The sequence below is a fragment of the Salvia hispanica genome, chromosome 4 (genome assembly GCF_023119035.1).
Source record: "Salvia hispanica cultivar TCC Black 2014 chromosome 4, UniMelb_Shisp_WGS_1.0, whole genome shotgun sequence".
NCBI classification, from domain to species: Eukaryota; Viridiplantae; Streptophyta; class Magnoliopsida; order Lamiales; family Lamiaceae; genus Salvia; species Salvia hispanica.
The window spans coordinates 16,842,390-16,870,352 of record NC_062968.1 but is presented as its reverse complement, the minus strand read 5'-3'; the positions used below and the strand labels follow the sequence as shown (position 1 = coordinate 16,870,352).

Genomic DNA, 27,963 nt, shown 5'->3' with positions numbered 1-27,963 from the left:
TTACACAACATATACATCATGTATAATACATGTCATCCTTATATATTAGTATCACTCAATTTTCTATACCCCACCACAAAACCTTGGTTAAATTTTGTATTCTATTCAATTTGATGTATAATGTAGTCTTCCCCAATTGGAGAGAGAGAAAAAATATTCTTTTTTAGGAAAGGTCTCGTGAATATTTAAAATGGTTATGCATATAAAGGATGCCACATGAGTTCATCTCTTCTATAATTCTTTTGTGTTCATACTAATATTTTGTTCAATCCCAATTAATAATGTAACATCTTGTTGTGATAAGGAGTTTAGTGAAAAAAATACTACTATGTTTTGTGAGTGAAGAAATAATTTTACTTTGTTAATTTATCATAGTATAGATAATAATGGATCATGTTTTTTTTTTTTTTTTGTAAATTAGTGTGTAAAATTTGAGTATAATGAAAATGTGTCTAAAATGAAAGTTAAAAGTGTGCACTATTGTTTGAGACAAAGTGAGCCAATAAAACAAACATTTATCATTATAAATAAATTATCACAAACAATTAGAATAAAAAAAAATGGAATGTACAGTCAACCAAGATAACAATTTTAACTAAAAAAATATAAAAATAATTATAAATCCTAACATGCATTGGTGAATGTCTAGTATACATATAGGCAGTAATATGATTTATATACAATGTATAGGTCCAATTAACCATGCTTTCGTAACACATCAAGATCATATCTCTTATCTTGTTTGAGGTTGGACAATACTAAGATCATGAAATGACAAGTAGAGGTGCACATAAGTTGATCTTTTTTTGTTAATTGTTTTAAATTCCAGTGGGCCAAGTGCCAATACATCGTCTAGGCATTGTTGGGCCAGTCCCATCAAATTCGATGTGTAGCCCAACTTCTCCTTGAATTCCATGAGTTTTTGTTACTATCAAAATATTCTTAGAAAAAAAATTTCAGATCTACAGTTAATTCCAAACATGAATCTAGAATGTAAAAGGTTCATGAATTATCCCTATACGTCCAATAAGTGTAGTTTGATATGCAACAAGCAAGAGGAGGGCTAGGAGTTATGCATGAATGAGTCCTATAAACTAATAAATATATACAAATAGGAGTAGTTCTGGATGGATCATTATACATATAATTAATTGCGAGTGTGAGCACGCAATTCAGAATGCTTTCTCTTCCACATGGTTCTTGGCTCATCCTCTTCCTTCATGTCTACAAAGGACAAGAAGCTCTGAATACTTCGGGAGCATGAGGTTGAGGATGAGGAGGAAGTGGGGACGGGATGGTGCTTATACTTGAAGGCAATAGAGCAACAGTAGAGTAGCAGCGCAAGAAAGCATGCAACGCCCGCGATGAGGAAAAGTGCCCAGAAGCTCTTGAGTTGAAGTTGGTCAGAATTAAGGCTGTGTGAAAGAGTGCATGCTCCTTTGTTCAGCCACTTGTTATGTATGTTTTCGAGCTCTCCATTCTCCGACAGCGTTAGAATCGCCGTCGACAAGTCCATTGCTAGCTGTGAGTCTCTTGGGAATGCCTGCTTAAAAATTACTGTTTACAATGCTGGACATGAAGCACATAGTTCTCAGAATACAAATTTTTTGTCAATTTCTTTCAAAGGAATTTTAAAAATAGAGTTAGACTAGTGGTGTGAACTGTGAAGTATACAAACTGGATCCAAGAAATTAAATATTAGTAAAATACATAAAAATATTGTTAAGTATAGTCATAATTTCGTTAGAGTTTTTCTTATATCATTTTACTCTCTAACTTTCAATTTTTTTCTAATCAAGTGTACAAATTTTACACTTGTTACAGTATCATAAATTAAATATGAGTATATTTAGTGGTATATCGACAAAATATTTATTCAGAGACATTTTATTTTATTCAATTTGATACTATATTATAGGGAAAATTGTCAGAAAAATCTTTAAATTTGATCAAATTCTGGTTAAATGCGCAACTATGTAAATCAGAAGGAAAAACCTATGAAGTTTGAATTTATTTGCAATTATATTATAGCAAAAAAAAAATAGGTAATGTGTGTAAATTGAACTTCATATATTTTATGAAACTAGTTTTAAAATTAGAATAAGAATTTGATCAAACTTAAAATTTTTTGGCAATTTATTAGGTATGCGATTATGGATGGAAGAATATAGGAGAGTAATTGAGAGAAACTTACAAACCCCCAGCCGCTTCTAGTGAACTCCCGCCCAACAACCTGAAACATGCAGTATTTGGAGAGGGAACAAAATCAACGTAGGGACGCTCATCCACCACCGCAGCCACCCTTCCTCTGTTTAGCGCCTCCGCTGACTCTTCCGGCGTCCTCAGACTCACCAGCCTCCACTTTGGTATGTTGAGTTCCTCCATTAAATAGTTCTCTGTGAATGAGCCTTGTTGGAACCCAATGCGGTCGTTGCTCGTCAACAACGACTCTATTCCTTTGATCGATGGCGCCAGTTGCTGGACTGTCAGCATCGATGTCAGACTCGCTGTGTAGCTCGAGCTTATTATCAACACTGCGAACAGCCATATTATGATCACCATCCTCCCTAATGTGCTCACTGTGTTTTCTCCTAAAAAAAATTACATATATATGCACTAAAATCAGATAACTCATCTATCTTGAAGTTATATATAGTAATAAAAAATGACTTAGAATGCACGTTTTTATTATGTTTTGTTTATTTATTTTTCCTACCAACTTACTGTGTGCAAAGAACATTGTTGAGAATCCAAACCTGTTTAAAATTGAAACAAAGCAACACAAAATGGAATAAGCTTTTTGCATAATTAAGATCATTTAATGTGTATGGAATGGAAATTAAGGAATGGAGGAGGCACCAAAGAACAGTAATGAGTTGTTTCCTGGGCGGACCGCGGAATTCATCGTTGATCTTGTGCTCGAGAATCCATACAACGAAGCCTATGATCAAGAAAAACAACCCCGTCACAAGCCACATGGAGAGGGTGAAAGGCCGCATGAAGGCCCATGGGCTCGAGTTCAGCTTCCGTAGCGGAGCCACCACCACCAGCCCGGACTCGGTGTAAGGCTGCGTGAAGTCTACTGTTTTCGTACGGTTCGTCACGATTGCTATGTCTCCAACAACTGCATCAAACCTCTGCACACACACACAGTCACAAATACTATCAAATAACTCACAAAAATCAAATATCATCACATATCACAAAACTCACATTTGATACAATCATGTGTGTAAGCTCATTATAGCTAGGATTGGCCTGCCCATCACCAACCGATATCAACTCATACGGCACAGCATAGGGCAGCAACCCGACCGCAGCAACAAACACGCGATGCAGTATCCACGAACCTCATTCGTGCCTCATCCTCGACACAAAATCCTTGTAACTAACCTCCTTCCGGGATCCCAACTCTCAGCTGCCTCGCCTTGTCAGGGAACACCCACCCCGTGGCTTCACCTGGTTTTTCCCCGGCCCGACCACGGCCCTCAGCTTCTGGCTCGAACTCGAACGATTTGGGGCTTTGCTATACAAACTCTCCGGAGGCAAAACAGAGAGGCCAGAGTAGTTAGACCAATACCCTATCACCTTGTAACCTCTCCCAACCACATTTAAAATGTCGAAGCCGGCCTATCACGGATTTCTCAGCATCGAACGTAATCCCGGTTAGCCCCCGTGATATTAGTCTTCAACAAGCATCTAACGCAATTCCTCCCTCGAATCTGTTCAAGGCCTCTCCATCCACACCCTTCCAAATTCCTGTTTGGGGAAGGAGATCACGCCTCCTTCGTTTTTAAACGCCTTGATCGCGTGAGCGACCATCCAAACCGTGTCGTACGCATACAAACCATACGGATTCAAATCAACCGGCCGTTGCTGCTTCTCCCACCTCGACACAAAGTCCCTCTCCCCTGCTCTGCTCGTCGTCGGGGAAAATGGCGACAACCTCTCTGTAGCTGTAGAAGCTGATGGCGTCGGCAATGGCGGCCATTTGGAAGAGGTCGTTGGGGGCTGTTTGGATGAAGTAAGGGTATTGGAGGGAGGCGAGGATGGGATCCAATGCGGTGAAGGAGAGCATCGGGACGTGAAGCTCGTTGGCCAGGTGTGAGAGGGTGCGAGCCATGCCAGAGGCTTGTGGCCCGATGATGGCGACCGTGTCGGCCTCGAGATACCGTAATCCTGTTTCGAGTTTCTAAACATAAGCGCATGAATGAATTCGTCTTCAATCAAATGCAAACTCTATATATTGTACAAACTGTCCGACTTCAGAAAATGTTGGAATATATAATATATATGTACCTCCGATTATGCCGAGGAAGCCGCTGAAGTTGGAGTCGTAGACGGAGAGGAGGAGTTTGGAGGGGCCGAGAATGGTGGGATCGGAATTGACGTCGGCGGCAGCGGCGGCCATGGCGATCTTTGCGACCTTGCCGTTGATGGTGCCAAGGGAGAAAATGGCCCCAATGTTGATGGCGTCTTCGGCTGAGAATGCAGTGATGAAGAGGGAGGATAAATGGATGGCCCACAGCAAGATTTTCGTGGCTTTGTGAAGCATGGTTGCAGAGAGAAGCTAATTAAAGTAGAGAGTAGAGAGAAGGGGAAAAAACAAGATGAAATCATGTGGATGGGCAAATAGAGTGAAGGCACGAGGGAATATGCCAAGTTGTCAGCAAGGAAAAGGGAGACACATTCAGGAACATAATGAGCTTCAAGTAGAATACAATAGTAAGTAAAGAGATATGTTTAATTACTCAAAATGGAGTGCTGAAGTTTATTTTTTATGTTTTCTTTTTTATTTGGAAGACACAATTTAACTGCCTTTTTGTTTGTTCTTTTTATTTTTTGCTGAATATAACATCATTTATTCACTATCTTCAAAATCCTAAACCTCATCCAATGCGTTTAGTTTAGTACTGGTCTTCAAAATATGAAAAGTAGTGGAGTAGTTTACTACTCCATATTGAATGTTTAAGTAAATAATTAACATGTTAAAACATCAAACAAATTAAATAAAATTACTTTGCACAAAAAAGCATCGAATTTCAACCACAAGAAATGCTTGAAGAAATCTCAAGGGAAACTCACTAAAAATTGGATATTCTAAAGAACCAAAGTCATAGTAAGCAAATTTTTAAAATTAATGTATATTCTTACAATCTTACTACACAATAGATGTTCTTAACCACACATTTTAATTTTTTAAATCCAAACATGTTATATGTGATTCATAGTTTCTTGAATAATATAATTACGTTTAGCATCACATGTATTTGATTAATACCTAAACAAACAGTAATAAATTCACTTGGGAATCTATGGTCTCTTTCATCAAACAAACACAAGATTTTGAAATTATTATTACCAAATATAGGATCTTAATTGATGTTACGGAAACATGTTATTTTCAAGGTCAAAATCTATACCAAATAAATGGAATGGACCCAAGTCCGATACATTTAGATTATTTCATAATAAAGGTTTTCAAATGCAATATTTAAAAGCTGTTACAAGTCATGGTTGAGTCACATATCGAATGAGAGACTAATAACTTCCAAAATCATGCTTTTCAACCTCCATTATTTGGAACCATAAAGCTCTACTCTATTATATTTGCACTTTAGTATAGTTTCGTCCTAACATTTACTTAAAGACCAAACACAAACTCATTTTTGGGATTTTCATGGAATAACACTAAATATGTATTTATCGCAAAATTTTTGTTAGACAAATACTCAAAAATGGTGTAAATGAATAGAGTAAAATTACTTTTTGGTGTGTCATATAATAAAAATGGGTTTGAATCCATCTCCAACCATTTACACCAAACTTAAATCTATTTTTGAGTTTGGGTCACACCAAAAAGTAATTATACTCCAATCATTTACACCAAACTCAAACCCAAAAAAATTCCATATCTATACTTTTTAATTATGCCTCCATACTTATTTAATTTACATATTAATCCCACAATATTTTATTAATAATTCTATAAATTAAATAATTAAACAAAATTTTCTTGTTAATATATTTTGCATTAAATATACTTAGGGGTGCGTTAAAATGACAACACTCTTAGGGGCCGTTTTTTACCTCGGACTTCTATGGATATGGACAAGTAATCCACAGAAAACCCACGTTTTATAATATGGACCAAGTGTCCGCATGACCCGGTTTTAAACCATGTGACCCGGAAATTTCTACTGTTACACTAGAGGTTAGCTGGATTAATGTCCAACAAAATTGCAAGGATTAAAACCTGTTCTCATTTTTCGCACCATGATTACCATCCAAACTACCCAATTTACCCTCGTGCCCTTCTTTACCTCTCGCGATTCTCGTATTTGGAACACCCCTAAACAAGTCTGCGTGCGCATCGGCGAGGGTTCACTGGGACATCTCCGTGGCGACGACGGAGAATTACCGTGCTCACTTGGTGGTGGAGGCTTCGATTGATGCGGGTAAGGATTTTGTTCATTATTGGTTGTCGTTCGTGCAACATCCGTGAATGAATTATGAATATGACAAAATCGACTTGTGAGAAGAATTAATAGAGTAATACTGTGGGTTGTTTGTTAATCAATTCCATAAATTTGAATTCAACTTGGTTGCAACAACTTGATTTATCTCGCTTGGAAAGAGATCAAGATATTTGGGTCTTTTTATATAGGTCATGGCAAATCGAGCTTCTAGAATGTAGCGTGCTTCAAATGGTGGAGGATATCTTACACAATCGCAAATGGAGTTGTTGTCTATTGTTCTCCTCTCCTCCGTCCTGGGAATCGTTCTCGCAGAATGCGGGACCATCGAGCTGCGTTTGAGAGGCTGACTCGAATCCGACCAAGTAAGGTACTTCAATAGACTAGTGAATGTCTCCGACGTCGCTGTGTAGATAACTTGCGTATGGACCGCAACACGTTCGGGAGACTATGCATTCTTCTTCGTGGGACCGGGGATTTGGTGGATGGGAACTTTGTGAAGGTGGAGGAACAAGTTGCCATGTTCTTGGGAATCCTAGCACATCACAAAAAAATCGTATAGTTCGGTTTCAATTTAAGAGGTCTCGGATATACGTATCACGTTATGTGCAAGCCGTGCTCGTGCGGTCCTCAAGCCGCATGACACCCTGCTCGTGACACCGAGCCTCGTGTCCGATGAGTGTGATGATAGTAGGTGGAAATGGTTCAAGGTTCACACGTTATGTACAGCTTTTATTTCGACAACACAAGCATTTTTCAAAGCACAAATGTATTGATGATAAACTGGTTTTCGTCGCTTTTGCCTGCAGGGATGCCTTGGAGCTCGGATGGAACATACATTAATATGCATGTGTCAAATGAGGACAAACCCCGCTATCGATCAAGAAAGGGGCAGATTTGCACGAATACATTGGCGTATGTGATCGTAAGATGAGATTTGTGTATGTTCTTTGTGGATGGGAGGGTTCATGGGACGCACGCGTATTACGTGATGCTGTCACTCGGAACACGGTTTAAAATTACCACGAGGTAATCCCTACGGACGTCAATGTCTCTTTGTTTCGGGTTGCAATATGTTTTATTCAAGCCTAATATTCGATGCATCTGATTTGTATTAGGAAATTACTACTGTGCGACAATGGCTACGCGAACGGCGATGACTTCCTTACTCCATACAAGGGGGTCGGGTATCATCTCAAGGAGTGGGTGTAGGTACCCAGGCACCACAAAATGCGCGTGAAATATTCAACATGAGACACACAAAAGCTCGTAATGTGATTGAGAGAGCATTTGCGGTGTTAAAAATGCGTTGGGGTATATTAAGGAGGCTTCGTACTATCCAACAAAATCCAAGTTAGACTTATGATAGCTTGTTTCTGTCTGCACAACTTTATTAGGTCTGAAATGGAAAACGACCCGTTGAAATTGCTTTGGACAATGCAACAACCACGATGTCGGAGAGGGTGATGGACAGGCTGAATTTGTCGATGTTGTTGAGCTAACTCGGCGTGGACCAACATGTGTGACACACTTGGAATCAATGTGGAATGGGGTATGATTTACGATTTCCATCAACTATTTTCATATTCATAATTTTTAGTATCGACAAAGCTAATCCTCATACCTTTCCTAATTTGCAGTATGGAACAATTACGCACCGTGATTGTGATCGTTAGCAGGTTACCTCCGAGAATGCACCTGTTTAGCACCTACATTATACCCATTCAGTTTTTTTGTAATGAATATGTGATGAACTTGTCATCTCAGGCTTGAATCTTTCAACTATTTGTCGTAATGTTTCAACTCACTGGACTCTATTCATTGCCTGTTAACTATATACTTGTTCTCATTCAAGTTAAGCGCTAAATAATATCCACATAAGCTATATTGAATGTAATTTTTTTAACATGGCATTAACAATAAACTTCAATAAACCATGTCATCACAGTGAGATATGGCAACAAGTTGCTACATTGGGTGTTACAAAAAATTCTCTTGACATAAGGATATACTAAGTTCACCTGAATAACAAACACAAAAATTAACGTCGCCTACTATCACATGTTCCCAAATTTAGACTAATATAGTAGATAATATAGGATTAATAACCATAAACCCATCACAATCACCAAAGGCTATGGCTTACAGGTGCGGTGCTACGACTACATGAGGCCGTAGACGACACCGGGGATGACGTAGGTTAGTATTCCCCACGGGGTGGTGAGTTTTAGTGTTAGAACTAATTTGAAGTTGGGCACCATTTGGAGATGAGGTGAAGTAAGGGTTTGGGAGACCGTTTGTAGACTCCGTACCGGCGAGCCCTCGGTGAAAAGCAACGTCGAACTGCCTTCGGTGTTTGTGGTGGGTGATGTAACCTCATCAAGGTCAATCACAACAGGAGCGGCTCAGTTAGGAGGGTCGGGTTAACTTCAACAATGTCGAGATGACTATAGTCTCCTCTTGATGGGGTGCGACCTTCGGGATTCACCCACTGGGTCAAAGAGAACACATAACTTTTCATACTCCGCTCATCTCGATGATAGAATGCAGCCGCAAAGGATGCCTCGCAAATGAAACCGAACTTAAAGGTGTCAATACTTACACATGGTTATTGATTAAGAATAAAAGCATACCTTAATGATATCTTGCAAACCGAATCGATCGCACGCGAGTTCCATGTCGGGCACCCAACAAGTGCCGTGGTGCCATAACATCTTTGAACGTGAGATAAGGGGCATGCTAATCATCGATCGTTGTTTGACCTCTATCAGCGTGAGTTGGACTCCAATCTCTCGCTCGATGACGCGCCCGCTTCAAAGGCGACGGACTCCGGGATGTTATCTTCCGGCCATGGATGATCACTTCTCATTCGGATGGCTGTTTCAAGAACCGCTCATCCATCCTGGTTCCACCTACCTTTGTAAAAAAAAAATTTTGGGGAGGGATAATCATCTTCCAATTGACTAAATAATTTTTGTTTACTAAATCATCTAATGCCCTGCTTCTTAAATAGAGGATGTGTAGATATATTGTTATTACTATGATTGGATGAGGTAGATGGGAGTGGCAATTGAATGCATTCAATATTGGCAACCACCCATCCGTCAAGCCATCTTGTAAAGAAATTAATACTGAAATGATATGTAGCCGCCCTTCCAAATTGATTATCGCATGGCACTTCACGAAATCTTCTGATCATTCAAATCAATTAAAGACTAAATGGGTTGTTATACGTTAGCTCTTTATTAAATGGGATACTAGTTCCTTTTACTTAAACCTAGCGAGTGAGGGTATTGAGAGCTGTCTTCAAATTGAAATTGAAAAAAATGGGAGGCGGCCAATGTATGGAGCAATTCAGAGAGTCCATAGATCGCAAGGCCCCAAGCTTCAAGAAAATTTTGATGGCAACGAAATATGGAGACCATAGTGAGTATTTTTATGATTTTATGTTATTTTAATAAGTTGTGGCCACATTTGTTTCCCGAATTTGAGTAGATGTGCATCTTCTTCGCGAATCCGGCGAATGGGTGAGCAATTACGGCGATGGAGTCCCTCCTTTGCACCTTGTCGATCCCGAACGGTGTACCATGGAGTTTCAAATGGTGAAAGAAAATGACATTTTTACTTCAAACGGGGGTGGTGACTTCGTCGTGGGAACACCATTGAAAACAAGGACATGATCTCTTTTCACCCAATCGGGGTGAGTTCCATGTCCCTACGTTGCAACTTCCTCATAGGGTGCCCTTCAAGGATGACTATGATGGTGAGTGTTGACTCCTTTTTAGTCTGACCATAGATGATGTAACGCTCAAGGTAGCGTAGAAATAAAACTAATTAGGTTTATTTATTGACTTTAATCGGGATCTGAGCGGGAGCGTGATGGCGAACTTGTTTTGGATGTTGGTTCCTCCCGAAGACTACTACATCCGTGAATCGATGATGATTTTGATCGAAGTAGCTCCGGCGACTACCCGCTTCGAATGGCTCTTACTAAGTCACACATCCAGAAACACTTGTGGTATATGTCTTCCCATGCGTAGCATCCAAATATATCGCATGCTCTTAATGCTTGAATACATTGTAACCACGGCTTCATGCGAGGTGCTACCTTTAAATTTGGAAAAAGCACCTTAGAATTCTGCGATACAAGAAGATATATATTTTAACGTAGATGGAACAACTTGGTTGATGTCCCTCAAGAAGCCGCGGGGGATAAAGATCGGCATGGTTGGCAGCAATTTGCCGAGCCTATTCTCGGTTGAAGGTATGTCTTGCTTTTTCGTTGGTGGATGCGATGAGGTCCACTTCTATGTCTCATTTGGTTCGAGTTGCCACTTCGTCCATATTTTGCCTAATATGTTCATCAGTATGTATTAGTAGTCTAACGTAGGTTTAACTTTGGACTTAGAATATGTTTTTATTGTAAATCGAATAGCACCCCTGTGTTTTGTGTATCTTAACACGTAATCTCCAATGTCTTAAGCGTGGATGCTTTCGCTTGACAAACAAAGGAGAACATATATTTTGTGTCTAGCAATGGGATTATATTAGCCAATATTTCATGTATGATAAATAGGTGTTCATGTCGTTAACATGAAATAGATGTAAGCCATGTATAATACGAGTTACCACCATGACTTCATATAAAGAGACACCTCATAGGCAGTTACCATATCTTACATATAGAAGTTCAAATTACGAGACAAAGCCAATCTAATTGATACCGGTCCATGAAAAGGGATAGTAGAAGGAGCGATGTACTACATAATTTCGCTCCGCAAAAGTAGAAGGTGATACATACACCTTTTAAATAAGTCTAGATGTCAATACTTCCTTGTAGCCAAAATACGATAGCATACTTCCTTGTCATTCGAGTTGCCATTAAACTTCTCCAAAGCTCGGTAAACATAAGCTTGCCTAGCAACTTCATGCAGACTCATGAAGAAGTCAATTTTCACCTTTGATAGTATGATAGCGAGGCATCGAACACTTGGTCAAGAGTGAGACCAGGAATTACAACAAGGTTGAAAACCTCCTTCCTCGACTTAGTCGAGGTCAACTCATACCCAGATTCGGTTGGCAAGATATTGGCTGTTGTTAGTGTCCTCATGCATCTTACCAATCACATCGACCAGCCTATCAAGCATCCTCCTTCACTTTGCGCTTCTTGGGTGCACGTTCCTTCGGACCACTTTCTCTGTTCTTGCGCTAAATCCATTGTCGGTTTGTGTCTCGGGGTAGAGGTTATGACGCGAGAATCATCACCGAGGAATGGATCGGGGACATGGTATGAACTCCTCACTGCGAGAGGGAGGAGCAAAAGGAGTTACTGCGTACGCCTCTCGCGGACCAACAACATGTTCACCACGGGCCCTGTCCTTGCCGAAGACGATTTTCCAATCATCGTAGTAAGGCCAGACCTATAGCGTAAGCCTTTGCACACAGGTCGGACTACAGACACATAAATATCAATCCCTTAGGCAACGTCGCGTTATGTATTCAATAGGGACAAGTATGATTCGTCGATTGCAAGCGGTAAGCACCACACCTTCACAATATCGATCCATGCGGCGTCATCGCGATCGATTTTGTAGTCACCGTAGAGATTGAAGCCGATACCACTCCTGCGAGGACTTGAGACAATGCGCCATAGTGCTTCTTCAAAGGTATGAATCTTGGGCTGGATATGTGGGTTCGCCTAAGTCGGTGTTAGGGAACTCGCGGCGCAGCGCATCCTCAATCTTACCCGGTACACCCCCTAAATCCATTATGCTGCTTTCCACCCAGTGGCACGAGTTCTTTCAACGATCTAATTAGAATCTCCTCTTCTGTCACTCCACACGATAGTCCACGGTCAAGGAGCCGGTGAACGAGATGCCACTCCCGGTGGTTGGAGATGCGACCCGGTGGGTGTATAAAACAAAAAAAGTATCTCTTTTTACACGGTAGCTTAACAAACAAATGAAGATAGTGTAAGAGGCGGTAATTATCGGAAGCCATAAAGTACATGTGAGCATTTTACCGTTTTAGGTTGTCTTCCGTGGTGGCCCAAAACCGGTGCGACGTGACTCGGCCATGTAGACTTCACCGTGAAGTGAGCCCGAGTTTGCACACAAAGCACCGACGACAATGAGTAATCCACTCAACAATCATAATCATATGCCAAATTAAGTGCAAATAAAATGTGTATAGTCACATAAATGGTAATACACCAGAAATTAAGTACAAAAACCAAATCATTTCAATTGAAGCATAAAAAAGTAATGATCGGTGAACATAAGCAAAGTAATTTGCGTTCACTTGGATCTTGTTGGTGGATGCTCCTCCCAGTGTGGGCGTAACTTGCGTAAAGGCGGGAACAATGTTAATTTATAAATACGAGGCGAAAACATCGGGGATATTTTGGGAATGTGAAAAAATACGGAGGGTATAAATGCCATTTTGTGGGAAAACCTAACATCTAGAAAACTAGCATTAAATATACTTATATTCAAAAGAATTACACTACTTTTAAATTTATTAATTACTACTTGCAAAAAAAACATAATTTACTATAATATGATAGTCTCACAATAGCTTGCTAATCTTAGTATATACTACTGGTCCCCAAAATTTCTTCTTTTTGATCAGAAACGGGTTTTAAGAAATGTAATGGAAAGTGAATTGAAAAAGTTGGTGGGATGTGGGTCTCTTTTAAAGTATTTGTTTTATAATAAAATGTGAGTAGGAATGAGTTAGTGGAATATGGGTCCCTACCAAAAATGGCAAAAGTGAAGTGTATCAAATTTGGGGCCCGGACGAAATGGTAATATGTATCGAATTTTTTCGGGGAGGGTAGTAATTTATTTTTTGATAAAAAAGTGTTTGCAAATTCCAAAAAAGTTATGTGTAAAATATGGCAGGCTAATTTCATTTACTACATGATCAAAATATGGCCTGTTTAAACATCTCAAAATAATGATAAGGATTGTTTGTAATATCTAAAATTTTTTTTGCAATAACTCTCATTTAGGTGGTAAGACCATTTCCAACCGTACTCCATAAATGAGTTTTGGTGTAGAAATCTTCTCCAACCATACACCAAACTCGAACCCATTTTTGGTGTTTTTTTTTTGAAACAACACCAAATATGGTGTTACTGGAAAAATTTTGTGAGACAAAAACCCAAAAATAGTGTAAATTTTGAATTTAGTGTAAATGATTGGAGTAAAACTATTTTTGGTGTGACGTATACTCAAAAATAAGTTTGCGTTTGGTGTAAATTGTTGGAGATGGTCTAAGATCAATTATAATGTTAGAAGTTCAAACTCGATCTCCTTTTAAATGAAGTGTATAGTATTCTGAAAAATAAAGATTTATAAAAAGAAAAACAAAAATTAAATTGAACTTTGAACCCCAACAACGATAGCTTTCAATGATTTTTACTTGCCTAATACTCTTAAAAACTTGGGTGTCATTTTACTCAATTATATAGTGTGCATGCTTCAAAAAATTGTGATCCGAACTTCACTAGAACATAATTAAACTTCCACGACTTAAGTTTGCAGTTTAAATAATAATAATAATAATCCCATTCCCAAGCCATTAAATTTTTAAAAAGGTTCATAGTTAAGATAGATTCGAGAGGAAAAAACTCATATTTTCCAAAAGATACTACTCCGTTTAGAACTAGGTATTTATCAAATAGAGGAAACGTTGGTGTATATACTATATAGATATACCAAAAATAACTACTTTCAGTTTCAGTGTTTTAATAAGTACGTATACTTGAAAAGTACTTAATTTGGACGTATAGTTTACTAAGTTTAGGCCATAGATATATTGGTGCCTAATGGATAATAGTATGTTTTTTTCACGTGCTTTAAGAGATGTGGATGGTATTGTTTTTGTTTTAATTTTGTTTTTGTTTTTAAATAAATGTACGTGGACGCTTCTGATGTGTCTCTATTATTCAGAGACTACTTAGAATTACTATAAGCGAAACATTATTTTATTTTTATAAATTATCACAAAAATCATCTATGTAGAATTGGTTTGTGGCAAATTTTGCAACTTTAATAGAATCGATTATATTTACCTTTGCTATTTTTCTCGACTATTATATGATTTCAGATTTAGGGAAATTTTATGATGTAGCAGATTGAAAATATATCTATTCAAAGACACATCTTTCAATTTATAAATTAAAATGATACTCATTCACTAAGGGGTTTTTTGATTTGCAAGATTATATCTCACAATTAAATATCGTATGTATTTGGTTCATTAGATTAAATATTATTACAACTATCTTAATCTTAGATGAATAATCATTCCAAGCTTTCTAATGCATTCCCTTCTATCTTGTATGTGGGCTTTGTTTTTGGTGGTGTACTTGTACTCGTTTGCTTCCTATATTCTGTAGTGAATTGACGAGTAGAACTTATTTCATAGTTCATACATTCCCTGCATCAGTTATCTAACAAAACTAGTAGGGTGTACGACCAATGCATTTCAACCATGTCCAATGAGCCAAAAATGTGTATCCCTCTTGAAAAATTACGATCTTGACACTATTAAAAAAGACTTGTCAAACTGATATATGAGTGAAGAAACACTGCTTGATATCATACTAATACAGATTATCGACGTGTGCCCAATTAGAAAACGATCATCAAGCAATCCAACTTTTTAGTCAAACTACAAGCATAGGCAGTGGCTTATTTGACCATCATGATTTCATTAGCATCTTCCTGAACTCATCATTAGATTTGGGGTTATCGGCCTCCTGTTCATTAGCTGCATCAGATGGTGGTGTGCTTCGACTGCTCCAACCGAGAGGTTTAACATTTCTTGGTACTGCAAATGTGTTCCTCCCCTTCAACTTAACATCACCCTGCCCAGAAGTGGGAGATTGTGGCTGAATGTCCATTTTCCCCTTGGGAGTCTCTCGTGTGTCAGATCGGCCTGCAACGTTACAGCAATATGAATCACATATATTGTGCAGTGAATTTAGTAAAGCAGGAAATTTCATAGGCAAGCTATCCATGCCAAAGCAGATCGGATGAGGGATCAGTCTAGCAAATCAACTGCCTGGCGTTGATATGTTCCTCCCCTTGGACTTGTTTTTTTGTTTTGGACGAGAACATTTTATAAAATGACAGCATCTAGTAACTACCTAGCGTCTGACGGAATATCCTCTACTTCAAACAGCAATTGACATTTTAGATTTGTCTCAAATAACAACTGACAAACACAAGGTAGGATCAAAATTTGATGATAGACATGCTGATGTATTAACTTACCATGTTCTGCTCTGCCACTACGCCCAGCAACTTCTTTCTTCCTGCCTTGCTTAGGATCTGATTTCAAAATGCTTAACTTCTTGCCCATAAAGATTTGTTTATTCTTTTGTAAAGCCGCTGCAAGGTGTGCATCGTCTGAGAAATCCACATATGCCAACCCCTTCATGAAGAAACAGGTGTAAATCCAACAGAATTATAGAATGCAAATCCCAAGACCAAACTCTAAATGAACAGAGATTTTAGGGTCTCAGCCACTATATTGTACCACTGAGCAACATCAACATTAATCTAATCAATTTCCTTTTTACTTTCTAAGGAAAATGGCATCTCCAAGACTTTTATTCTTGTCAGAGCTGGTAAAAGAGAAAATTTTGGTTTTTTAAGCAAGAATGTAGCCAATAAAACATTAACAACAAAAAGTTGCAAACCTAGGAAGACGAACATTAAAACCCACTATAAGTGAATTGTACATATTAATTACTGCCCCGATGGGAATAAAATGCTCAGCACTTACTCTTGATTTTCTGGTAAATTTGTCCTTTAGTAATCGAACTGCAACAACTCCACCAGCATCAGCAAAGAAATTATGCAGATCATCAGCAGTTGCCTACACGTATTGTAATGAATATCATTATCCATTAATTAATGATGATTGGTTACAAAAGAAAGTCTTAGCACGGGATGACATGCCTGGAGATTCAGATTGGAAACGAAGGCAGTGCATTGATCATTAAATTGGATAGAGTTTTTAGATTTATCCTGCATTTCCTGGTTTTTAGCACGTTCTGCATTTTTGTTTTTTAACTCAGCAGCTTCACTTGGTTCAGCTGATTGCCTTGGCTGACCTTTATCATTCTGAATTTTTTTGTTGGAATCGTGAGCCGCACTTTTGTGATGCTTAGCTGGTGGCTGTTCTTCTACTGAATGTGAAGTTAGCTTCCTCTTTTCCCGGGCACTTTTCTTGGATGGATTTTCTCTATCATTTGCAGCAGGAATGACATTTTTGCTCTCCTGTTGCAACCTAAACAGCTGCAACTCTTGAAGACGAGGAGACACCTGCAACAATGTTAACATTGGATGCAACACACGAAGGAATAATCAAAAGGGATACTGTAAAATAATAAAATATCTTAAATTCAAAGCATCTCATATGAAGAGCCTGATCATCTAAATTGCAGGTATCCCAAATTATTTTCAGCAAGTATTGTTCATATAATCATGTCTAACTAAAACAAAAGGTACACTAAGGTTAATAATGTGTAATCCAGGACATAATCAAATGGGCATCAATACAAGAGACTTCTTACTTTCACTTTCTCCAGCAACTCTAAAGTTCTATGCATGTGTCACATACAGGCTTCTTATTCTAGTTGGCAAACAGATGATATGGTAATAAATAATGAAAATATTGACCCATTAATTATGCTTACTGACAGTTCAGCGTAATGCTACTAACAAACATACTGATCCACAATTCCACATAGACAATTAGGGGCACAGCCTGGCACCACATAACTTCTATGAACATATCCCAAGTTAAGTGTTGAGGAATGTAATGTGCCTCTTTGACTAATAAAATGATGCAGATAATATGCAGTTAAAAAAAATGACCTGCCTATTATTCATCACGACTATTTGCATATATATTGGCAATAATGCAGAGCAAGTCAGAAAGGTGGCATTATTATAACAAGTGAAAAGAAAAACTTTAAGAAGTAAAGGGGCTATATATTGCGAGTAATGCCAAAGAATGTAGTCTTAAGTAGTGAACATCAGGTAAGGCATATTGGAAAACAAAATTTAAACAGAGAAGTACCTTTTGAACAGCAATATCAAACTCTTCCAGTGATCCATATTCTCTCTCAAAGCGCAGCCATGAATGGCAAATATCCTGAATGATTCTGTTTTTTAGGAAATGAATGTATCATCTAATCCAAAGGTATCACATGTATCTCAATTGAAAAACATCAAGAAGACTCTGAACCAATACAAAGTGAGATCAGTCAAGTCCAAGAAGGCATTAGTTACAATTAAGTCATGTGAGGGTTGACTTTTATGAGGAATAGTCGAACAAGGGACATCACCATTATTTAAAAGGACAAAAAGGACTTGAATGCATGGGCTTGTTGAGTTCCACAACAACAATGGTGCAATAAGTGGGAAAATGTTTTACATGCATCTTATCACTCAAGCATCCAAATAATGTTGTCTGGTTCATACCTATTAAGCAATTCACTAATTTAATAATTGGCTATATCAATTATCACTAAAGAAGCACTATTCAGATCAGATTTCTGCACAAAGTACATACAATACAATTCTAGTCTAAAAAGCTTTAAAAATAAACAAGCCTGTTTCCTATTCTTCAAACAAATTAATCATCTGCAGCATATAATAACAAAAGGCAGTAAGCTGACTATGTCTAAAACCTTTGAAAAGTGAATACTGTCTTTAAGAATTTCAGAGACAAGTTTGAACTTTGAAGATGTTATGAAGCAGATACATCCCCTGAGAAAAATCATTTTTCTTTTTCTTAAGTGGGATACAAGATAACGCGGTGACTCCAAAAAGAGGTAGAAGACACTTAAAGAGAAAAATTTTCATCAACCAGCTCCCGTTACCCACCAAGAGAAATCAAAGGAAAGGGTTAGCCCTTCTAACCAACTACAGCAATAGTCAGCCCAAAGTCCTACCTCTGAGCCTGTTCCAGGGAATCTCTTACTGTAGCATCTCTTGTAAAGGGATCTGCCTTCATTTATATTGCCCGTCTCAGTCTCCCATGCTATATAAGCTTGCCAAGCTTCCATCATAGACCCACTAGAAAATATTAGAACAGAAAAATATAGTTTAATAACTCTGTTTATAACAATAAAGTTTTAAAGAATCAACCAAAAAAGGGCAAGAATATAGGGAACACCATATTTTAAGCAAGCTCTCCCAGACGCCACGAGCCGCAGTCAAATCTTTTCCATACTTCAACTCCAGTCGAGCCCAATAACTGTGCAAGCGAAGTAAGCTTTCTGTGTTTTTGAGATGTGGGGATAGGTAATCTGATGCACGCTAAGATCCAAAAAACAAAAAAAACTTATGTAAACAGGGGTTAATAGATTTCAAAAGTAAAAGGCACTCATTTTGCCAATATAGTCAGTTGACATAAAATAGACTGATACCATTAAGCAGTACATCTTTTTTAGACTTTCATACTGCTTCAGCACATAGATACACACATCAAAATCAACAAAGCAAAACATGAAATGAGAGTAGTTGGTGGCTATTCAGCCATCATGGATACAAGGCATCTATAAACATTTAATGAGGAGCATGATACTGTGCAACTCGTGTTTTAAGCCGAGGGCTTCAAAAATAATAAATAACCATAGAACTATACAATAACTATTGCATAATGCATAGCATTGCCATATAATTTGATTTCTCATAGAAGACAAGATCAGGAAGTAATTAAACAATGTCAATCAACAATTGTGATAAAGGACATAGAAGACAAGATCAGAAAGTAAGGTAGCTTATTGTTGCAAAACTACCAATTAGCAACCAGCCTGACTAATGCACAAGAAGCAGTAAATAAAATATGAATAAAGCTTCTATTTTAAACCTGTGAACCTTTTCAATCTAGAGATTTCAGATGTGATAAGGTATGGTTCAAAATCCTCTGGGCTCATATTTTTCCACATCATAAAGAAAGGCATATGCATCTAGCTGTTGCCATGCTTGTGTGTGATAAGTTAAGATTCAATAGTTCTAACAATATGAACACCAACATAATAGTACTCCCTCCGCCCCGCCATAAACGAGGCGTTTCTTTTGGAGACGGGGTTTAAGAAAATGATAGTATTTCAAGAGTTAAGTGGAAAGAGAATAAAGTAAAATAGTAAAGAGAGAATAAAGTAGAGAAGTGAAGAGAGGATAAAGTAAGAGAGAGGAAAGGTGTTATTTTTTGCTGAAAACGGAAATGACTCATTTTAGGTGGACATCCCAAAAAGGAATGTGAATCGCTTATGGTGGACGGAGGAAGTATTTGTCAAGAGTAACAACAGAACAAAACAAGTGTGCGGCTGTCACATTCTACTTCAGATATATTGACTAGTTACACCAATAAAGGGGAAAAAACTAAGAGCGTCAACATGTCTACAAATTAATCATCAATACAAAATTACTATAAACAGACTTGTAAAAATCAGAGGTCTAGGAACCCAAGGCAATAGTCAGTAAAAACACTTAAAATAAGTCCACAATATAAAACCTGAAATATATCCCTTAAAATTGCATAGTCCACTTCATCCTTCACAGCTGTAGATGAAGACATTCTCCGCCTTAACCCATCGGCTCTTGTGAGGAATACATTTAGGTACTGACAGAAAGTGCAGGCAAAGTCAGAAATATGGAGTACAAGAAAACAGCAATGAGTTGACATCAATGCTCCAGGTATATAAGTCTAAATCCATGAGACCCTACATGTTTAGAACTACATGTGCAGTACAAAAGAAAACACAGGTCAATGTCCTCCACTTCCGGTTAAGAACAAATTATTCAGAAGAGCCACAGACAGTAAGCATGTTCAGTAACTCTCCCAATACTTGAAATGCATATTTTTCTGAACAATCAATCATATGTTAAAATTTTGTACCTCATCAAATCCTGAAAAAGTGCACAGCAGTGATCGTTCAAATACCTGAAATAATGAGAAATAAGAAGTTGCACACAATAAAAAAGGAAGGGAGGGGAGCACAGGAATAGCAAGAGAAGAAGATCTAGAGATTACGCACCACACTGTAACAAAAAGTAGTTTACATAATTAAATACTGAAAGAGAAATAAAATTCTTCAAATAACAGGACCAGACAGAATTAGATTAAACCTTAAACATGCATCTACTCTCTTTGCATGTTGACTCCAGAACTTGAAACGGCACATGCAACAAGTTTGCAGTGTCATATCAGAAATCCATAGATTTAGAGTTATTAGATAACTCAAAAATGTGTGTACTATATCAGATTGATACCTCTGAGTCTCTGACACATGATGCCTAAGTTATTGATGCAGTTTTCTTGGATTTCTACTTTTCTTTTGCAGCATAAAGAAACTAGTCTAAGATAGCAGAGTTGAATGGTTGATTTCCAATCTTGTGAAACAACAACACAGTATGGACCTTATGGAATTGAGTATTCTCTAAGAAATAACTTCGCTCCCACCCCCCTAAAAAAAGAAATCAGAAGGAGGATTTCTTATATGTCAACTTAAGTAGTGCATTAAAAATGCACCTACAACATTGAACAAGAAATAAAAGGCACAAAAGATATAAAAAATCATCTATTAGGTGTCAGACTCATCGAAGGACTAGAATAGATACATACTGTTGATAACTCTTCCTCAGAAGCATGACAACGTTCCAGGGCAAGCAAGTATCGAACCCACAATTCACCCACCCAAGGACAGTTCCTTGTGGCCCTATAATAGCTGTCCCTCACAATTCTGGCAGTCTGCAATGCATCAGTTCAAATGTCATTTTGATTGCAATCTCAGAAATTATAAATGTGAGAAAACACAACTACATAAAATGAAGTACAAAACCTTAAATGTTTTATCCAGATACTGTGTATAGTCAAGCCATAGATCAGCAGATACAGGAAACACGGCTATAGCTCGTTCATACAAGATCTGTATACGTGCTGGATCACCAGATGAGTGCTCAAATTTCAAGTAAGTCTGCAGAAGTATGAAAATCATTAGCAATTTGAAACTTGTCTACAAATATTAGACAATACACATCTGTCTTTTAACAGTGATAAGAATTGGTCATTTTATTATCAGAACTAGAACACTTTCAGTGTTCAACATGATAGATGAGAAAATAAAACTTTAGCGAGTCAGTTAGGAGGATTTGTAATATGGTAAGATATTCACATCAACAACTTCATTGAATGGAACCATTTAAATAAGTGTACTCTACATGAAACCTACTCTAATTGTGTACCATTATTTGGGGCATTTGATGCCAACTTAAAACAGACCAACTCAGCTCTTTCCCTGATTCATCTCCTCAAATCAAAACCTCCAGTAAAATGCAACCTTATTTGTTCTGGAAAATACATTACTGGGAAGAGTCCAAAGGTGAACAACTAAAGCAGAAGTCCTGTATATATAAACCTGAAGACCTAATTGGTTTTACATTAAGACACTTTTTTTCCAGAGTTCTATGGCTGGCTTAACACTCATAACGTGTGCTTCGATTTATTCTTACATAATATACACACTTGCTCAATATACACACATGTGCTTCGATTTATTCTTACTCAATATACACACTTGCAAAAACTTCTTTCAGCCCTATACCCTCAATCAAAAATCCATTATCATCATTATCTGGGCACTGGGTATTGGAACTGGGAATGAAATTAAAACAGCTGTATAGTTACCATCTAGATTCTACAAATATTTCATAAAGATATGAAGTGCTGATGGACAACTAAAATCACCAAGAGCATTAAGCTACTGCCTCAACGAGGTCTGTTTGAAGTTTGAACTTAATAAGGCAAATAAGCCGTTTCTTTTTTCTTTTCTTTACAAAAATTAAAATAATATTTGAAGAGCTTATGATCTTACACCTAGATCCCTTCATCTTATAATGTATCACTTTCAAATCATGCTAAAACAACAGCAACTCCTAGTAACAAAGTCAATCTCCAAAAAGAAAAGGACTATGAAGGGCCACTACTAGAGATAAAAGGACATCTTATAGTGATGGCCACACAGCTAAAATTCTAAGACTCTCAAGACAACACGATTTATTCCATTATTTATGTTCCATTTTGTGATACGAATATTATTCCAAGAAAGAGGAGAAGTGCTGCAGATCAATTAAAAAATAACATAAACCCACCCAATAAGGCAATGTCCTATAACAAGTACTAGCACTCAATGGTTTTTAATTTGCACCTTAGACAACTTTTTGGCACCAGCACAAAATTTCTGTATCTGTAAGTGAATCTCAATTTGCATCAACCTACAACGTGACCAAAATATAAATCTCTCATCTTTTGTACAAGCAGAACTTCAGTCCTTTAAAGTGGTTGATGAGTGTTCTTTTTTTAAAAAATAGATTATTTCCTTCTGGTAGAGAGAAGAGGGTTCTAGTGTGCACGTACCATGAAATCTTGAAGTTTTTCAGAATCTGTATTGCTCTTGGAAATATTTTCTTCTAGATGAGCTCGGTCATTCAGCATCTCCAATGCCTTTTGATATACAGAGACAACATGAGATGGAAGGTCATCTAAATCTTTATTGTTATCATTAGTGAGACGCCCCTGATCAGCTTCCCAGGCCTGGTACGCAGCAAGTGTTGATTTTAGGTCGGTATGGGGAATAGATAACTGACGATGAAATAAATTTCGCACGCGCTGGATCTGCTTTTCTTTTGCCTGCAAAATAAGCAGCCACTATTAACTACGGAAACTTATACAAAGTCAAAGTGACATACCAGTTAACAAGAAAGAACATAATATTTCTGATTAGAAACAAAAACTGGCTGAAAAAGCTGGTAAAAATAAGCACAAACACAGATTTCTAAGATCTGATCAAAGGCCTTAGACTGAAATTAGTAAAGTATCTTCTGACAATAAAATGGGAAATCTTTTGATTACCAAACATATGATTTTAAGGAACAGCCATTCAAAATATTATACTACATCAGCAGCTATATCAAGAGAAGCTTGCCCCTACATAGAAGATGAAATAACTAACCCTATAATTGTATTGACCTCCTTGTCCCAATATCTATTAGTAGACTCTGAGTAGGCAAGGATGACATAAGAACAAGCAATTCTAATGCCACAAAGTGACCAATTATATTCCAATGACACATACCACAGTTATAAGTACCACAGGGAGAACATTGTTTACAGAAAACTCATTAAACTGATGTAGGAAATGAATAACAGTCTCTAACCGCAGAGTCAGTTTCGTCAATAATAAAAATAATCGCTTGTTCAAATTCTCTGTACAGTTCCCATATGTGGTGACCTCCATCAACATGCAAGCCAGCAGCAGTAAGTGCACGCTCAAACAGATTTCTTGCTTTCGAGATGCCCACAGCAGAACATTCTTTGACAGAAGGATCATGTTCTTGTACAAAATTTAAGTAGTCACACCAAAGGTCAACAGACTGCACAAAGAAGCATCAGTCAACTCTTTATTACTAGATACTAGATGGCAAACTGCAAAATGCTTTTAAAGAAATGCACATGACTATACATATGTACAAATATATAGAGAGCATCTTTTAAGTGAAACAGTTCAATTTCCATAAGATCACCTTTGCTATTACTCCCTCCGACCACAAAAAATAGACAAAGTTGTAAATGGCACGGGTTTTAATACATAATTGGTAAAGTAAGAGAGGAGAGAAAATGGGGGGAAAGTAGTGTTAGTGGATTGTGGGGTCCACATTTAGAATGATGTACTATATGGTTAGTATTGGTTTAAAACTTTCCATTTTTAGACTTAGTCTAATTTTGGTGGACGGCCCAAAATGGTAAAACTTGTCTATTTTTTGTGGACGGAGGGAGAATAATATTTTATGTTATTCAGCTTGATTAATATTAGTAAAAGTCACACTTTGAAGCTTGTGGTCACCAATAACTAAAGGAAGTACGTAAAAAAGTGGATATAGTTTTCACTTGTGAACAGAATTTAATCTGATTGTCATGGAGATTAGTAAACTGTAATCTATAGTTAGGTTTTCAGGTATAATACAAGAGCATACCATATAATCAGACACTCCTCGTTCATACAGCTTTTCGATCTGAGGGAGTGCTTCTAGCCTGCAAAGGGATTATTTTATCACATAATAATGTGACAGTATGTCCAACAATAGTCACAACATAAAACATGAAACATGAATCTGACCACATTTTAAGTGCATAAATTTAAGGGACAGACCAAAATGGAAATAGTGGTTTTTTAAGGATGGAGGGAGTATGTAAAATGCAGCAAAGTGGGGCTCTTTCTCCACTCGCAAAACACACTACCTCACTTCTATTAAAACTCGTGTGACACTTGGGCGTGCACTGCTTTGCGTGACATACATAATTCCAATTGTTTATTATTTTAAATTGAAATTTTTTGCTCATACTTTATCCCTACACCATGTATTTTTTACCTCGGTATGCAAATATTTCTAACACCAAAAAAATCATGAGGTCACAGAAACTATATCATACCAACTATCAGAAAGAATATATGTATACTTTACAAACACGTCCACTTTTGTGAAATGATAAGCCATACTTGCTTTGTCCCTACACCATGTATTAATTACCTCGGTATGCAAATATTTCTAACACCAAAAAAATCATGAGGTCGCAGAAACTATATCATACCAACTATCAGAAAGAATATATGTAATAGAAGCATTGAGTGCCAACACAAACAGATCGCATTAGGCAATGTTCAGAACTAAAACATATCACCTTGTTGATTCCTAATTCAGTAAGCCAAAACACTATTGACTTTCTTTCGATAGCTATACCTTATAAATTATATGGGAGACCAGTTAAAATTTTGGAGTTTAGAGTGACCAGAGTGATCAGATAATTTGGAATATTGAGACAAGGATCCAAAACAAGCAACGACAAACAAAAAAAGTAGATAAAAAACCCACGAGGAGCTAATAGTAGTTTGATCCTTGGCCCATTCGCGCCACATATCAGGAGTCAGTGGGAACAACGAACTCATTGCTTCCCTTGCTTGATTCAGCTTCTCTAACTCCCCCTGCTTCCGCAGAGCTTTGATATACTTCAAGATTCACACAGATAAACTGAGAATCAGCATTTTTATCCTTCATACCGGATTGAGTGACCAAATTTGAAGACTAAAAAAAACTCGGTCCATCAAAATGATGGATAAGCGCCAATCTATTGCAATAAACCCCGTGGCATAACTCCAGCTTACAGACAGAAAAGCTAGTACACATATTCACAAAAATCTAAGCACACAAAATGAGTGAAAGTGTGTATGTTCATTTTAGTTATCGGCAGGAAAGGATGCTTACTTGGACATGAGTATCGTAATCCGATGGATTATTGTAGAGCTGTGTTTCCAGTGCTTCAATTTGAGCCTTCGCCTGGGATTCATCTTCAGAGTCGGAGTCCGATTCGGATTCTGAGTCGGAGTCAGAGTCGGAGCCTTCAGTAGCGTTCTTAGCGTCGGGCATCAAAACATCGTTAGCGTTGCTGTCTTCTTCTAGGCTAGTAGATGGAGCAGTAACTAGGGTTTCAGAATCCGCCATTTTCACAAAATTAAAGCTTCAGGAGGAAATTTTCAGAGTAGCAGTATCTATAAATTAAGTGTCTGTTTTTACTTGGATTCCTCTTTCAAAAAATCTGTCCAACTTTCCCAAAATACATCTGATTAATTTTAATGGTAAATGACCGTAAAAAATCATCATAAATTTAATACTGCCATCCGCAGGGGTGGGTGTAATCTAATTGTTAAGTCTTTCGCTAATTGGTGACTACAACTAATTTATGACTATGAGAATTTTAGAGCTAGTAATAAACTTGCCATGTGTAATTTAGTGATCTAGTAGTAAATGTCAACATAGGACGATGAAAGTGTTGGAGACGATGAATAGAGAAGATGAAAGCTATTAGAGATATACGGGGGCGATGGGTGATGGTATAGAGATACGAGCATAAATTATTTTGGATTCTATTTTTTGTTGAAATTGAGTTCTACTTTTATATATTAGCTTTAAAATAAAATGTGAGTGAGAATGAGTTAGATAGTGGAATGTGGGGTCAATTACCAAAAATGGTAAAAGTGAAAGGTGACAAATTTCTAGGGCGGACGAAAAATGAAATAGGTGACAAAATTTCAGGGAATGAGGGAGTAATAAAATGTGAGTAGAAATGAGTTAGTGGAATATTTGGTCCACTACCAAAAATGGTAAAAGTGAAATGGTTCAAATTATCTGGGACAGACAAAAATGGAATACTAGGTCAAATTATCTAGGACGGAGGGAGTATATGATTAGTAATTAAATGGATTGATGACAAATGTAATTAATTCCAACACAAGTATTAAATTAAAATTTCAACATTATTAAAAAAAAGAATCTACAACTCCTTCCGTCCACGAATATGAGTCTCGTTTTTCCATTTTGCTCCGTCCACGAATAGGAGTCCCGGCTCATAATTACCATAAATGGTAAAGAGACCTCACATTCCACTAACTCATCTCACTCACATATCTTACTAATCTAAAGTGACAGTTTGGTGAAAAGACAATTTTATAAATGTGAAGCTATTTTTGTTCACCCTTTTGGTCATTTTGTGAAATGGCAGTCATTGGATAAAAAAAATTGCAGCTCCTATTGGCTTCTCAAATGGTCCAACCAAATGCAAACTTCTTGAAGAAGATTTAAAACACTTTTAGATAGACGGACTAGAATATGCACAAATGGAATCCGGCGACGGCTCCGGCGACCATTGGCGGATGAGGCGACGAGAGAGATGCCAGAGATGCAGAGGAAGCGGCGACGCTATGGGTTACTGCGGAGGCAGCGATGCAAGAGGGCCGACGGCGGCGGAAGCGGAATAAATAGAATCTTGATGAATAAAGTTGATCTAAACCAAATCTTGAGAAAAAGAAATTCAATCTACAGTATAGATAGAACCAAAGCCAACGAGACATAGCGGTGGAACACTGAGGAAGGACGGTGGCTCGGCTGGGCAGCGGCGAGGCGCGACGGGTGACGAGGCAGGGAACGGCTGCCGGGGAGTTATACTACTACTACTACCACCACCACCACCACCACCACCACCACTACCACCAATATGGAAAATTGTATTGATTTTTCAACATTACCAAAAATTCCACCACCACCAATATGGAAAATTGTATTGATTTTTCAACATTACCAAAAATTATTAGTAACATAATCAAGATTGCTTCGTAATTAATGTCATTATTTTATACTCCATCCGTTTGTAAAAATAACAATCCTTTCTACTTTAGTCCGTTCCCTAAAAATATCAACTTTCTAACTTTCTATTTTAAGAAATCTTTACACTCATATACATCAATTTATTTACCACTTATACCACTAATAAAGTGGATCCTATAATCCACTAATATTAATTCCATTTCTTTTTTCTCTCATTCTCTCTTACTTAACCAATTTTTCTC

At 37.5% G+C, this 27,963-nt stretch overlaps 1 protein-coding gene and 1 pseudogene across 1 annotated transcript; both read right to left on the bottom strand.

Annotated features, from left to right (window-relative positions):
- Positions 1-967: 967 nt before the first annotated feature.
- Positions 968-4,555, bottom strand: LOC125220484 (annotated as a pseudogene).
- A 10,428-nt stretch (positions 4,556-14,983) lies between these two features.
- Positions 14,984-26,145, bottom strand: LOC125222478 (squamous cell carcinoma antigen recognized by T-cells 3). The gene is made up of 16 exons (XM_048125117.1): positions 25,826-26,145; positions 25,436-25,569; positions 24,539-24,596; positions 23,723-23,938; positions 22,923-23,195; positions 21,349-21,483; positions 21,132-21,257; positions 20,406-20,450; positions 20,022-20,129; positions 18,678-18,820; positions 18,454-18,577; positions 17,577-17,651; positions 16,451-16,816; positions 16,275-16,367; positions 15,761-15,920; positions 14,984-15,422 (listed from the first exon to the last, which is right to left on the bottom strand). Exons 1-16 carry the CDS (start codon positions 26,060-26,062, stop codon positions 15,187-15,189), a joined length of 2,529 nt encoding a protein of 842 aa, XP_047981074.1. The 5' UTR covers positions 26,063-26,145; the 3' UTR covers positions 14,984-15,186.
- Between the last annotated feature and the right edge of the window lie 1,818 nt (positions 26,146-27,963).